The sequence below is a fragment of the Muntiacus reevesi genome, chromosome 14 (genome assembly GCF_963930625.1).
Source record: "Muntiacus reevesi chromosome 14, mMunRee1.1, whole genome shotgun sequence".
Classification (NCBI taxonomy): Eukaryota; Metazoa; Chordata; class Mammalia; order Artiodactyla; family Cervidae; genus Muntiacus; species Muntiacus reevesi.
The window spans coordinates 54,645,809-54,660,534 of NC_089262.1; the positions used below are offsets into that span (position 1 = coordinate 54,645,809).

General features: G+C 37.1%; 1 protein-coding gene across 2 annotated transcripts in view; it reads left to right on the forward strand.

The window, feature by feature from the left end:
* The window catches only part of NLN (neurolysin), a 95,414-nt gene that overhangs the window by 32,990 nt on the left and 47,698 nt on the right, over positions 1-14,726 (forward strand). For both annotated transcript variants that reach the window (XM_065905540.1, XM_065905541.1), the window contains exons 2-3: positions 2,214-2,473; positions 6,471-6,619. In XM_065905540.1, coding sequence (XP_065761612.1) covers positions 2,214-2,473; positions 6,471-6,619 — 409 coding nt within the window. The remainder of the gene's footprint in view (positions 1-2,213; positions 2,474-6,470; positions 6,620-14,726) is intronic.

Genomic DNA, 14,726 nt, shown 5'->3' on the forward strand with positions numbered 1-14,726 from the left:
CTTACACTCACACCCCTCAGTCTCCTTGTTCTCACGGCCAGCTCCATGGAGTTGCTGAGGTGCACGCTCTCCGCTTCTTCACCTTCTCCTTACCCTCAGTCATGGTAATCTGACTTCCACCCCTGCCCCCTGGCTGACACTGCTCTTAGCAGAGTCATCAGTGACATTCCTGTTGCTGAATTCAACAGAGACTTTGTGTCTTCTTGAAATTCATACATTTCATACTGTCATTCACTCCTCCCTTTTTCAGTGTTCACTTTTCACAATTCCTTGAACCCTTCCTACTTGGTTTTCTTTCGTTCTACTTCAATGATTAAACTAGAGTCAGAGTCTGGTTGGTCTGTTCTCCCTCTGCAGATTCCCTTGGGCCAGTTCACCCACCCACGTCACTCCAGTTACATTCAACAGTAATGAATTTTGCTGACTTGCACCACAGCTGCTTCAGACTTGGCGCATCCAAAACCAAATTTCTCTGTGTCCCACCAGAGCCTCCTCCTTTGTCTAAGTTCCCTATTTTAGCCGTGGTGCCTCTGTTCGTCCCTCTAGTTCAAGAGAGAAGGCTAGACACCATCTCACCTCTTCCTAAAATACGTTCAGTACCAAGTCATAGTGATTCTACTTCCTGAATATCTTCTAAGTCACTCTAGATCCCCTTGTTTCCTACTGAGGTATTCCATAATATTATCCCCCAGTTCCCATCACAGCTTTCCTCTGGAATGAGCCCTCTTTTCTAAATGTTTCAACTCATTATAATTTGAGTGATTTGTTTAAAACACACATCTTTTCTCGTCTCTCACCTGATTAAAACCCTTCAGTGGCTTTGTCGTGACCCTTAGAGTAGGTCTGAACTCTTAAATGATTCCCAAGGCTGTTCATTCTCTAGTCCATACTTAATCTTTTCAGATTTTTCATTCCTTACAGTCTTTACTTTTGGATAATTTCTATACATTGTTCAGATCTTGGCTTGCTCATTGTTCCTTTTAGAAAATCTTTCTAGAAAAGCTCCTTCTGTGATATTTCAGAGTTCTCCCTGTTTACCCTATAAAACTCATCTCAATGTAGTACAATTGCCTATTAATCAATTTGTCTTCACTATATTATAAATTATATATATTATAAATAGAAGGGTCCCAGTCAATTTGCCTTTTTATCTTTGGTACCTGTAACAAGGAGTAGACATAGTGTATGCGTATAAGTATTTGTTGAACAAATGACATTAAATCAGTCACTTAGCCTTTCTGAGCCTCAAGTGCATCATCTGTTAAAGGGGAGTATTGTCCTGCCTACATCATAAGGTCGTTTGGGGGCCTTGTAAGATAATAGGAATTAAGTTTAGTATTGTGGTAATGAGAGTAGGTTCCGGCTCTCTACTTCTTGCTTTTTAATCCTAGCTCTCTATATCGCCAGCTGTATGACCTTGGGCTAGTTACTTAACTTTTCTGTGCTTTAGCGACCCCCTTGGCTAAATAAAAATAGCCACAATATCTACTTCATAGGGTTATTGTGAGTTTTAACTGAAAAGTATTCAGTACAGTACCTAAACACAGTAAATGCTAGCTATTGTAATATTTTTATTTATAAGCTCTAGAATTCCATATAATAACTATATATGCAAACATATGGCATCAATTTTTAGTTTCAGTATTTTAAGGGGTTAAAGGATTGGTATAATTTTTAATTTTTCCCCCTTTATCTTTTAGGATAATACCATACCAGATTTTATTTTTCAAGTCATAAATTCAAATCAACATAGTTGATTTACATGAAATTTTGGTAATACATTTTTTAAATTGTTCAACATAAAGAGAATTTTGAAAATACTTCATTCCTGAATATCAAGATATTGAGTTTACATACACAGTGGGTGAATATTAGCAAAAAAAAAAGGTTAAGAAAGACTGCTGGTTTAATTTATAAAGGACAATTATCAATATTATATCTTTGACACCTAACTTTATTTCTCTATCTGATTTAATTACATAAGTAATTCAGTGTTTGAAAAGTCCAAATTCCATTAACTCTGTAACTAGTCAAGAAAACAAGTAAATACAAGAGCATTTAGTTTCATGAATATGTATTCACCTGAAAGAAATTTGCTCAATTTGAGTAAACAGTTCTTTATAATTTAAAATTTAATTAAATAATACACATTTGTCTGTTGACTTTGGACCAACAGAATGCCTAATTTTTATCCTTTTTCTGATTCTTTTTAGAGTTGGTGGTTCCAGAATTTTATTCAGAATGACTTTAGGAAGAGAAGAGGTGTCTCCCCTTCAGGCAATGTCTTCCTATATGGCAGCTGGTAGGAATGTTTTAAGATGGGATCTTTCACCAGAGCAAATCAAAACAAGAACTGAGGAGCTCATCTCGCAGACCAAACAGGTGTATGATGCTATTGGAATGCTTGACATTAAGGAGGTAACTTATGAGAACTGTTTGCAGGCACTAGCAGACGTGGAAGTGAAATATATAGGTGAGTAGGATGCAAAAGCATATCAATATTTCATTTTGTGGGCATCATAAGCCATTTTATGCTTCCCGACTCGACAATTCATTTTCCAATTGTACAAGACATTGATTTTTACATAATGATTTTGTAATTGCTTAAATGATTAATGATTCATAATTGCTTGGAATTATATTACCTAAGTTAAACAATTTTATTATGTGGCCTGAGGTGCTATAAAATATGCACTCTTGTTACAGCTGCTTTCTGGAGAGCAATATCTATCAAAACTTTTTAAGACGTGCAGGCGAATTCTTTACCAGCTGAGCCACAAAGGAAGCCCAAGAATACTGGAGTGGGTAGCCTATCCCTTCTCCATCGGATCTTTCTGACCCAGGAATTGAACTGGGGTCTCCTGCATTGCAGGCAGATTCTTTACCAATTGAGCTATCAGGGAAGCCTTAAGAAGTGCATACCCTAGCCCAATAATTAATTCCCTATTTAGGTATAATCTAAGAAATAATCAGATATAGGAAAAATCATGTATAAATTTATGTATAAACAGGTACTCTATCGATAATAGCAAAAGCTTGGAAACAACTAACTGCTAAGTGTCAACTAGTAGAATAGCTAAATAAATTATGGTACATTCACCGTCTGTAACAGTAAACAGGCATTAAAATCATGTTTAGGAGCAGTATTTAGTAACATTAAAAGGACACAGAAAGAAAACAAATTTTAATACTGTCCAGTGTCTTGGGTACTAAGTTTATAGTTGATTTTTAATTTACTCTTTATACTTTTCTCTATTTTCCATATTTCCTACACTTAAAATATATTATTTTTATAATCTAACTATTGTGTGTTCAGTTGCTCAGTCATGTCTGACTCTTTGCAGCCCCATGGACTGCAGACCACCAGTCTCCTCTGTCCCTGGAATTTTCCAGGCAAGAATACTGGGAAAGGTTGCCATTTCCTGCTACAGGGGATCTTCTTGACTCAGGGATCGAACCCACCTCTTGCATCTCCTGCATTGCTGGCAGACTCTTTACCACTGCCCAACCTGGGAAACCCCCAATATAACTATTAGACCCTTTGAATTATAAGGAATGAAGAATCATGCCAGTTATCACAGAGAATTTTGTAGGATAATTATGGCTAAACAATCTTGACTGTGTGGTAACTGGGCTTTCTAGGAACATAGGCTATAACTGAATATCATAAACATTTGTATGAATTCTGGAATTTGGAAGGTTGTCCAAAATCTTAAATGGCCCTAGTGAGCAAGTCATCTCTTTACCCATACCACGAGCTCCCTGCCCTATGTCCTACTATGATACAGGCACTCGACTACTTTCTCTTCCCTCTGCATTTCTGTTCCAGTTTCTGCCGCTTACTGTCAGCTTCTTCACTCTCGTTTCTGTTCAGTCGCTCAGTCGTGTCTGACTCTTTGGACCCATGGACTACAGCACAACAGTCTTCGCTGTCCTTCACTATCTCACGGAGCTTGCTCGAATTCATATGCATTGAGTTGGTGATGCTATCTAACCATCTCATCTTCTGCCACCCTCTTCTGCCTGATGGGTCAGACGGTAAAGAATCTGCATACAATACAGGGTTCAATCCCTGGGTCAGGAAGATCCCCTGGAGAAGGGAATGGCTACCCACTCCGGTATTCTTGCCTAAATTCCATAGACAGAGGAGTCTGTTGGGATACAGTCCATGGGGTCACACAGAATCATGACTCAGTGACTTTTTTTTTTTCACTCTCATTAATGGCCACTAAATTTTGCTATGAGGCTTGAACTTAAAATCTTCAGTAAAGAAAATCTGATTGGGCTTGTAGTTAGTCGAAAGAAGGGAGTTGGTCCCCATTCAGCAGAACTTTCTCAGCAGGCAGTTTCATATTCCTCTTCTACCCTGTAAGTGGTTTGTCCTTGGTTCACACACTCACATTTTCAGTCACTTATGGCTATGATGGTGTGCCATGGTAACAGCTTACGCATTTAAGAAATGTAAAAATAGGTGGGGAAAAAATCTTTTAAAACAGAATGATCTTAAATTCTACTTTTTCTGCCCAAATCATACATCTTTTAAATATAACTTTAGCTTTGTGATATTTGTTCTCCCTCTCCTGTGAATTTATTTTCATAGGTTAATCATAAAAATTTTTGAAATTCAGAATAGATTTTTTTAAAATTTCTTTTATCTGTGTATGTTCTCAGCGTCCTGCAATAGCTGTTAAAACCGCATTTTATCTAGCATCAGGTAATGGGCATCAGCATTGTTTGTAGTTTGAAAGTGAGAGCTTAAGTCTGGCTCCAGGTCTTTGTAGGAAAGTAAGGAAGGAAATGGTTTTCAGTATTATTGTTTGTTGAAGAATGTTTCCAGTTTCAGACTCTTCATTTCATTCTGCTCATTTATGTTCTTGAGCAATTTTGATTCCTTCTTAGTATCTTTTTGAGCTAACTTTAAAAAGTATTAAATAAACAAAAGTTATAACTCTCTAGTTAATTCACTTAAACAAATGCTCTATGTATTAATATTAAATGCTACATCATATGTTCCATTCATTCTTTAACCAAGGGACAAAACATGATATATTCAGTCAAATCTTAAAATAATAATTATCTAATCTTTTTAAAAACAGGCACTATGAATTTGTTTAGATATTTGTGGCATTTTTATAGCTTTCTTTGTAACCATGTTTTAAGAGGACTGATATGCATAAGGTAGCTTGTTTAACTGGACAGTTCCTTGGTATGTAAAGAGTAGCTTTGCTGTCTACCATGTATCACATGTGTAAATTTTACCTATTTACAATACCTTCAAAGTGCTAAAGAGTAAAATTAAAATATATTCATTGTCACAGCCTAGCCAAAACTTCCCTATAAATGATACTCTTTGTTTTTTTGCTGTAGTATGGATTATTTCAAGACATCAGATTTTTGCCTAATTAAAGTCAAAATACAAATGTTTGAAAAATCCAACAACCAAGTTTGATATGTGAAAGTGAGAACAGAAGACATTACCACTATCATTTAACAGGAAGGGCCCCAGTATTCAGCTGCTTATTGGATATGAGATTTCTGAGGATCATTTGAAATTATATGCAGTTTTTTATGTTTGTATGAATGCTTGCATTTGGGGGAGGGTTCATGACTTTGGTTAAATTAAAAGTCTGTTGTGAAGATTAAGAACTCCTTTTCTAAACAAACCCATCCCTCTAAATCACCTGCTTGTTTCTTAAACATGCTTTGTTTTCCCAGCCCCCATGCTGCGGTCTCTACTGCAGTCCCCAGCTGAGCTCTTCCTGTCACCCGGCCCATCCTCTAAGGTCCAGCCTTCTCTACGGGCATGGCTTAATGCCTCAGCCCTTGGTATTGCTGCCTTTGGGTTCCTGTCCCATTCATTTGACAGCTACGCTGCTCTGTCGTGGTATTGTTTATCTTTTCCTGTACTGTTGCCTACCCCCAACTCCCAGACTATAAAATGCTTCAGTATGAGAACTATATCTTTTAAATTGGAAGGTTGTGATTGATGTATACACCGTACTATATATATGATAGATACTAGTAAGAGCCTACTGGATAGCACAGGGAGCTCTACTTAATGCTAAGTAATGGCCTATATGAGAAAAGAATCTAAAAAGAGTGGTTATATGTATATGTATAACTGATTCACCTTTTTGTACTCCTGAAACTAACACAACTTTGTAAGTCAACTATACTCCAATAAAATTTTTTTTTAAAAAAAGGACATCTTTTCCCCCCTACATTCCCAGTTAATAAATTGCATTCTAACCATACTTCATTAATTACTCAGTGTACATCCTTATTGTTCTTAACAATGCCCCTGGAATAGCGAAGTCCTGTTTTAGACACTGTTTCTCAAAAGCCTGAGGAGCCTTTAGAGAAAATATATAATGAAAGACTTATATTGGGATAATCATTCATCTATGTATGAGGTATTTTTCTTAATACCGACTTGATGAGTCCCTGTGGTTTTTTTCCTCTATTAACAGTGGAACGAACCATGCTAGACTTTCCCCAGCATGTCTCCCCTGACAAAGAAGTACGAGCTGCAAGTACAGAAGCAGACAAAAGACTTTCTCGTTTTGATATTGAGATGAGCATGAGACAAGATATCTTTCTGAGAATTGTTCATTTAAAGGTAAATGATCTTACAGTTCCTTTAAAAGGAAAAAAACCCAACAATAAAGATATAAAAGCATTTGACCAATGATAAAAAGTATTTGAATGCACCTAGATTTTGTTTCTAATTATTGTAATAGAGGGCACAAAATAGTGTTATATTATGCCACTTAGGTTTAAGTTGAGCTACTAATTACATTCATTTAAAAATTTTAAGACCAAGTATAATAAAAGAGTGTACATCTATAAATCTAAGACTTTTTAACTATCATGAACTTTAGTAGTTTAATGAAAAAACTTCTTTGAATTTTAAAAAAATTGCACCTCAAATGGAGTTGAGTTGTCTATAAATAATCATGCGGTTTTGGCCATAAAACTGATGACTTACTGTTTGATTCTGCATGCCGGAGCCATTCCTCTCTGTCATTCTTACATTTCTCAGGACTCATAGAAATTACGGATTATAAAATCTTTAGGTGGGTCTGCCTTGAGTGTTTTGACTCTTTTCATCACCAATGTTGATTTGCTTCCTAGCAATTTCATCATGTCTTTGCTTTGAATTTTCATTTTCATGGTTCTCAGCAATTTGTTTGGAAAACAACCAGGGTTTTACAATCCTAGGCATTTTTGTTAATTTTGCATGTTGCATATGCAAAATCTCTAAGGTAGTTATCTTTTTAGCAAATTATGACAAGAATTGAAATAAAAAGCCTTTTATTTCAAATGTTTTATTTGTACCTTACTGTGGCATGTGTAATCAAAAATTTATTTAGACATGTAAGACATATGTGCTATTTTTTCATGTCAGACATTTTTCACCCTTAATTTGTGTTCATCTATGATGACTCATAATTGTTCATCTTTGGCACTTCAAAAATAACATAAAATAACCCTAGGACTATTTTTTTTACTAAATTGTTCTCTTTTCAACTTTTGATTCCAGTACAATTCAAATCATGGCCCTTATAATTTCCGATTTTTATTTCATCCCAGAATAATCTAATTTCTTTTGTATCTGGATATTATATATGTACTATAGAAATTTTCCCTAGTATTTCTAGTTTTCTTTGATTAAGTATTTTTTTATCCTGACTTCTGAGTTCTCATTTGGGATTTTCTAGCCGCAAAAAGGTATTGCAATCTTAATGTTATTAATTGAGTCTACTGTTTTTGTTACTTTTCCACCTTTTCTGATTTCTTATAAATATTATCAAGATCTGGGAGGCTTGTCACTTTAGATTTCTTTGTTAAACTTTTATGTTTTGTATGTATTGGCCTCTGAGCCTACTAAATAACTGTTGTGCTTGTTTATGTACTGGACCTTATTTGGTGAATTTAAATACCTACTTTGACAAATATTAATATTTTTCAGTTGGTATTTTTAAAAATCTAGGACTATCAGTTTCAGTTCTTTGCTTGAGTTGGATACTTGAATAGATGGTAAATCTCACACCATTCATAGCTAACAAAGTTAGATGTATCTAAATATTCTATTTATTCTTTAATTTTCCTCTAAGTGAAAATAGAGAGCAACCATGATATAATACATAAAGCCTTCATTAGACTGAGTAATAGGATTTTAAATTTATGTAGAGTCATCAATTTCGGGCTTGCTCTACCTGAACAAGGGTGCTCTACATAATAATCTCAAGGTACCACCAGTGTAGCCAATAATCAAATGTATTATCTTAGTTAGACATAAAATGCTATTTTAGCTCCAGTGTTATTTTTCACTTAAGATTGATGTATAGAAGCATGAAATTACTTTTTTTCACAGTTCTTTAATGCAAAATCTGTGTCCAGTAAGCATTCTAGTTATCTGTTGATGTACAACATGTAACTCTAAAACTTAGTGACTAAAGATAGTAGCAGTCATTTTCTCTTCTCTCATAGTTTGTATAGGTCAGGAATTCAGGACAGTATCAGTTGACCAGCCCTGGCTTGGAGTCTTGCATGAGGTTTCAGGCCGTGGTGACGGAGCAGGTAGACCAGCCAGATACCTCGACCTTCGTGTCCCCTCGGGGCCCTTCCGTTGTAGTGTCTCTACGGGGGCTAATCTGGACTTCCTCCCAGCATGGCAGCAGCAGGCAGTAGGACTTCTTTTCCTGGAGACAGAGGGCTTCAACACGATGTTACAGCAGTCTGCACAGAAGCTGCACTGCATTTTATGACCTATCTCAGAAGTCACATAGCATCACTTCTGCAGCACCATGTTGACTGACTAGTCATGACTATCTCCCGGATTCAAGGGACACTGCATTACAGTCTAGGGAGCATCATCTGATTCACAGTCTCATGTCACAACCTTTAAAATCAGCGATTTGTTGACCTAATGGATGGATGAAATCATAGTAGGGCATGAGACTAACCAGCGTGCTGTAGTCTTCCTTCCCAAGCATGGCTAGTAATGCCACTTTACAGTTATACAGCAATATAGTTATCTAGTTTAACTCTCATTCCAATCTTGTGAAGTATCCCTTTTTACAAGTAGAGAAACTAAGGCTCAGAAATGGTAACTTTCCAAGAGTCATGGAAAGAAAGTGAAAGTGTTAGGCTTTCAGTCATGTCCAACTCTTTGTGACCCCCTAGACTGTAGCCCACCAGGCTCCTCTTCCATGGGATTTCCCAGGCAAGAATACTGGAGTGGGTTGCCTTTCCTTCTCCAAGTCTTGGAAGTGGATGGTAAATACTTGCCAGAAGTCATGTAGACTTTATGTTAAAGCCCTCAAGGGAAAAAGGTGTCACATTTGATTTTATTTTGCATCTTTGGCAGAGTGCCTGGTACAAAGTATAGTAAATATTTAGTAAATGTTCCTGAAACTAGAGTGAGAAATGGTGACAAATTAAAAAAACAGGCCTTCAGTAATTGATGCAAGGACATGAGCTATCCATGTGGGGCAAAAAATATCATATTGCTTCCTCACAACCAAATGGAAAACAATCCCTAATGGATTAAAATCTTAAAAAGCTAAAACTTTAAAGCTTCTGGCAGTTTATATGGAAATAAACCTTTATGACATCTGAGCCGGGAAGTATTTCTTTAAAAAAAGATACCAAAAGTGCTAACTATAAGTCTGATCAACATGACTACATTAAAATAAAGAACTTCTATTAATAAAGTGAAAAGACACTGATACAAAAAAAAAAAAAAACCTGAAATACTAAAAAAAGAAATTTGCAGAACATGAAACTAGCAAAGCGTTAGTACCTAGAATATATAAAGTGATACTCTAATCAGTAAAAAAGACAAGCATCCCAATAGAAAAATGAGCAGACGACATGAAAGGTGGTTCAGATGAAACACAAATGGCAATTAAACATGAGAAAAATGTGTAACCTTGTTAAGTCAGGGAAGTTCAAATAAAGACTGCAGTAAGATTCTTCACTAACTAGATTGACAAAAATGAAAGTCTGACAATGCCAAGTATCTGTGCAGACAGGAATCAGTGGGAATATTTGTGCACTGCTAGAACATGTGTAAATTGATTTTTAAAATAACAGTAATAACTAATTCAGAAAAAATCTAATCCTATGAAGTTGTATCTTACATTCTCTGTAACGTGCATACCCTCCCCATCCCCAGTTCAGTATTTACCTAAAAATATGCTTGCATTTGTCCACAGGTGAAATTGAACATGTATTCATAACAACATTATCTATAATAGCAAAACGCTGAAACAACTCAGATTTCCATCAAAAGGAAAATGGGTCAATACACTCTAGTATATTCACAATAGAATGTTTTATAGTAGTGAAGAAAATAAACTACAGCAACATTCAACAGCAAGATTAAATCTTCAGTTCAGTTCAGTTCAGTCGCTCAGTCGTGTCTGACTCTTTGTGACCCCATGGACTGCAGCACACCAGGCCTCCCTGTCCATTACCAACTCCAGGAGTTTACTCAAACTCATGTCCATAGAGTTGGTGATGCTGTCCAACCATCTCATCCTCTATCATCCCCTTCTCCTCCCGCCTTCATTCTTTCCCAACATCAGGGTCTTTTCAAATGGGTCAGTTCTTCAAATCAGGTGGCCAAAGTATTGGAGTTTCAGCTTCAGCATCAGTCCTTTCAATGAACACCCAGGACTGATCTCCCCTAGGATGGACTGGTTGGATTTCCTTGCAGTCCAAGGGACTCTCAAGAGTCTTCTCCAACACCACAGTTCAAAAGCATCAGTTCTTCAGTGCTCAGCTTTCTTCACTGTCCAATTCTGACATCCGTACATGACTACTGGAAAAACCATAGCCTCGTCTAGATGGACCTTTGTTGACAAAGTAATGTCTCTGCTTTTTTAATATGCTGTCTAGGTTGGTCATAACTTTTCTTCCAAGGAGCAAGTGTCTTTTAATTTCTTGGCTGCAGTCACCATCTGCAGTGATTTTGGAGCCCCCAAAAATAAAGTCTGCCACTGTTTCCACTGTTTCCCCATCTATTTGCCATGAAGTGATGGGACCAGATGCCATTATCTTAGTTTTCTGAATGTTGAGCTTTAAGCCAACTTTTTCACTCTCCTCTTTCACTTTCATCAAGAGGCTCTTTAGTTCTTCTTTGTTTTCTGCCATAAGGGTGGTGTCATCTGCGTATCTGAGGTTATTGATATTTCTCCCAGCAATCTTGATTCCAGCTTGTGCTTCCTCCAACCCAGCGTTTCTCATGATATACTCTGCATTTAAGTTAAATAAGCTGGGTGACAAGATATAGCCTTGATGTACTCATTTTCCTATTTGGAACCAGTCTGTTGTTCCATGTCCAGTTCTAATTGTTGCTTCCTGACCTGAATACAGATTTCTCAAGAGGGAGGTCAGGTGGTCTGGTATTCCCATCTCTTTAAGAATTTTCCAGAGTTTGCTGTGGTTCACACAGTCAAAGGCTTTGGCATAGTCAATAAAGCAGAAATAGATGTTTTTCTGGAACTCTCTTGCTTTTTCAATGATCCAGCAGATGTTGGCAATTTGATCTCTGGTTCTGCCTTTAGAAAAGGCAGAGGGAAATCTTAGTAACAACAAATGAAAAAAAGAAACTACATAACACTGCATACAACAAGATATCATTTTAAAAGGCCAAAAGGAGCAAAAGTAAACAATGTATTTAGTGGGATTTTAGTGTGTAGTTCCTAAATCATGTCCAACACTTCTGTGACCCCGTGGACTGTAGCCTGCCAGGCTCCTTTGTCCATGGGATTTCCCAGGCAAGAATACTGGAGTGGGTTGCCATTTCCTTCCTCAGGGGATCTTCCTGACCCGGGAATCCAACCCAAGTCTCCAGCATTGCTGGAAGATTCTTTACTGCTGAGCCACTGGGGCAGATCCAAACAATGTAAATGTAAGTGGTAAAACTAGTAGAAAATATTTAAACAAAATTCAAGAGCGTGGTTACTTGTTACACAGATAAAGGCAGCAGTGTTTTAATATTCTGTTTCATAAGTTTAAGGGTGGATTTAATTTGTTTTCATAATATATATATATGTAGTTATAATCATTTGTAAATTTCAGACATTACATTGAAATATAACATTTAATGTATCCTTATGTCTATCAGAAGAAAAAAAAGTGAACATATCCCTTTAGCTACAAAATGTCCAAATATCAAAAGCCAGCAACTATGGCCTCAAGTCTTAGTGTTTCCCTGACCTGACAAAGGCTTCTCAATCATTGGCTAAAAAGCCTGCAGAGATAAAAAAAAAAGCCACATTGGTGAGAAAAATGTGCAATGTCTCTAGGCATATAATATTTTATTATAGTGGCCTGCTGAGTAAGAAGTACAGGAAAAGAATTCTTTAGTGAAATTAAATGAATTATGCTAAATTGAGAAATGCAATTATCTATTATAATATTATTTATATTTTTTTCAGAGCTGTGGGCTTTGGTCTTGCCAGTTCGTTTTAGCCAATTAATGATTTCAACAAGAAAGTTTTAAAGTTAGTGTAAATGAATAGGTCACAGGATTAAGTATAGATGTTTTTAAGCATTATGTGATCTACCAGCTGTGGAGACTTGGTTCCAAATTAAAATACAAGAACCAGTATCTTAAAACCATGATTTAAAAAAAAAGGAAAGAGTGCACATACAAATAAACATTGTAAAGAGGAAAAACTCAGCCCAAAATTCAACATGGCAATGGTAATTCCCTCTGCTTACCATGCCTTCTTGATTTTGAAATGTACAAGTCTAGTCATTGGTCATAATACTACTGAAACTTGTACCTTTGTCAGACTCTTAAAAGTCAGTAGATCCAATATAAACCATCAACTTCCTTGCCTTAGTTTCTCCATTAGCCCAATGTCCTCTTGTGCTTCCCTCTCTTTTCACTCACTGCAGATTAACATTGTTTGCTAACGTATTTTTTCTTCCTCTGTGGGACTTAGAGAGCTTCAAGGAGATAGTCTGTCTTGTTTCCCTAGTGCCTGATGTTAATTGGAGCTCCATAAATGATGTTGAATAGAACAGAACTATTCCCAGTCAAAATGTGTCCTCATGGGTACTTCCTGGTGGTCCAGTGGCTAGGACTCTATGCTCCCAATTCAGGGGGCCAGGGTTGGATCCCTGGTCGGAGAACTAGATCCCACATACTACAACTAAGACCTGGAGCAGCCAAATAAATACATAAATATTAAAAAAAAAAAAACTGGAAAAAAATAAATGGAAGTCTAAAAAAAAATATATATGTCCTCATATAGTGTGGTTTCTCACTCTGCCTGTGGCCCACACAAATGCAGACCCTTGTGACAGCATATAGGAGTCAGCAAGCAGGCCTTTCTGCAGCCTGCCTGCCCAGAGTGCAGGCAGCTGCCTGCGAATGCTCTCTTCACCTTAGTAGGGCAAAAACCTGACAGTGAGTATCAGTTCAGTTCAGTTGCTCAGTCCTGTCCGGCTCTTTGTGATGCCATGGACTGCAGTACGCCAGGCTTCCCAGTCAACCCATCACCAACTCCCAGAGCTTGCTCAAACTCACGTTCATCAGTCTGTGATGCCATCCAACCGTCTCATCCTCTGTCATCCGCTTCTCCTGCCTTCAGTCTTTCCCAGCATCAGTGTCTTTTCTAATGGGTCAGTTCTTCACATCCAGTAGCCAAAGCATTGGAGCTGCAGCTTCAGCATCAGTCCTTCCAATGAATATTCAGGACTGGTTTCATTTAGGATGGACTGGTTGGATCTCCTTGCAGTCCAAGGGACTCTCAAGAGTCTTCTCCAACACCACAGTTCAAAAGCATCAATTCTTTGGTGCTCAGCTTTCTTTATGGTCCAACTCTCACATCCATATATGACTACTGGAAAAACCACAGCTTTGACTTTTGACATACAGACCTTTGTTGGCAAAGTAATGTCTCTGCTTTTTAATATGCTGTCTAGGTTGGTCATAGCTTCCCTTCCAAGGAGCAAGTGTCTTTTAATTTCATGGTTGCAGTCACCATCTGCAGTGATTTTGGAGCCCATATAAATAAAGTCTCTCACTGTTTCCATTGCTTTCCCAAGACAGCAAGTAAAAGTGATTGAAAAAAGAATCCAAAATGAAACGCAGAAGAAAGGGAAAGACACTGCAAATACAGAAAAATTTATTTCTATCCCCACTTTTATAGCTAATCAGCTGTGGGATATTGAGGAAATCATTTAACCTCAGTTTTCTTATCTGTGAAGTGAGTATTTTGTTATTTAGTTAAGTCAAGTCTTATCCGACTCTTTTGCAACCCCATGGACTGTAGCACACCCAGGTCCTCTGTCCATGGGATTTCACAGGTATTTCCAGTATTCACAAGAATATTGGAGTGGGTTTCCATTTCCTTTTCCAAGGGATCTTCCTGACCAAGGGATCAAACCCATGTCTCCTACATTGGCAGGCGGATTCTTTACCACCAAGCCACCAAGGAAGCCCAAAAGCATACATGTAAGAGTATGTTGTGTGTGTGCTCACACTTATATATAGAAGTTCTTAGTTACAGGAGGAAGTTGGGAAAACTAAATCTTGTTACCACAGAGTTTAAAATAAGATTCCCTGAGAATGGATACATGCGTATGTATGGCTGACTCCCTTTGCCTGACCACTTGAAACTATTACAACATTGTTGTAATTACAACTCCAATATAAAATAAAAATTTTTTAAATAATACATTTTTTAAAAAAATAATAA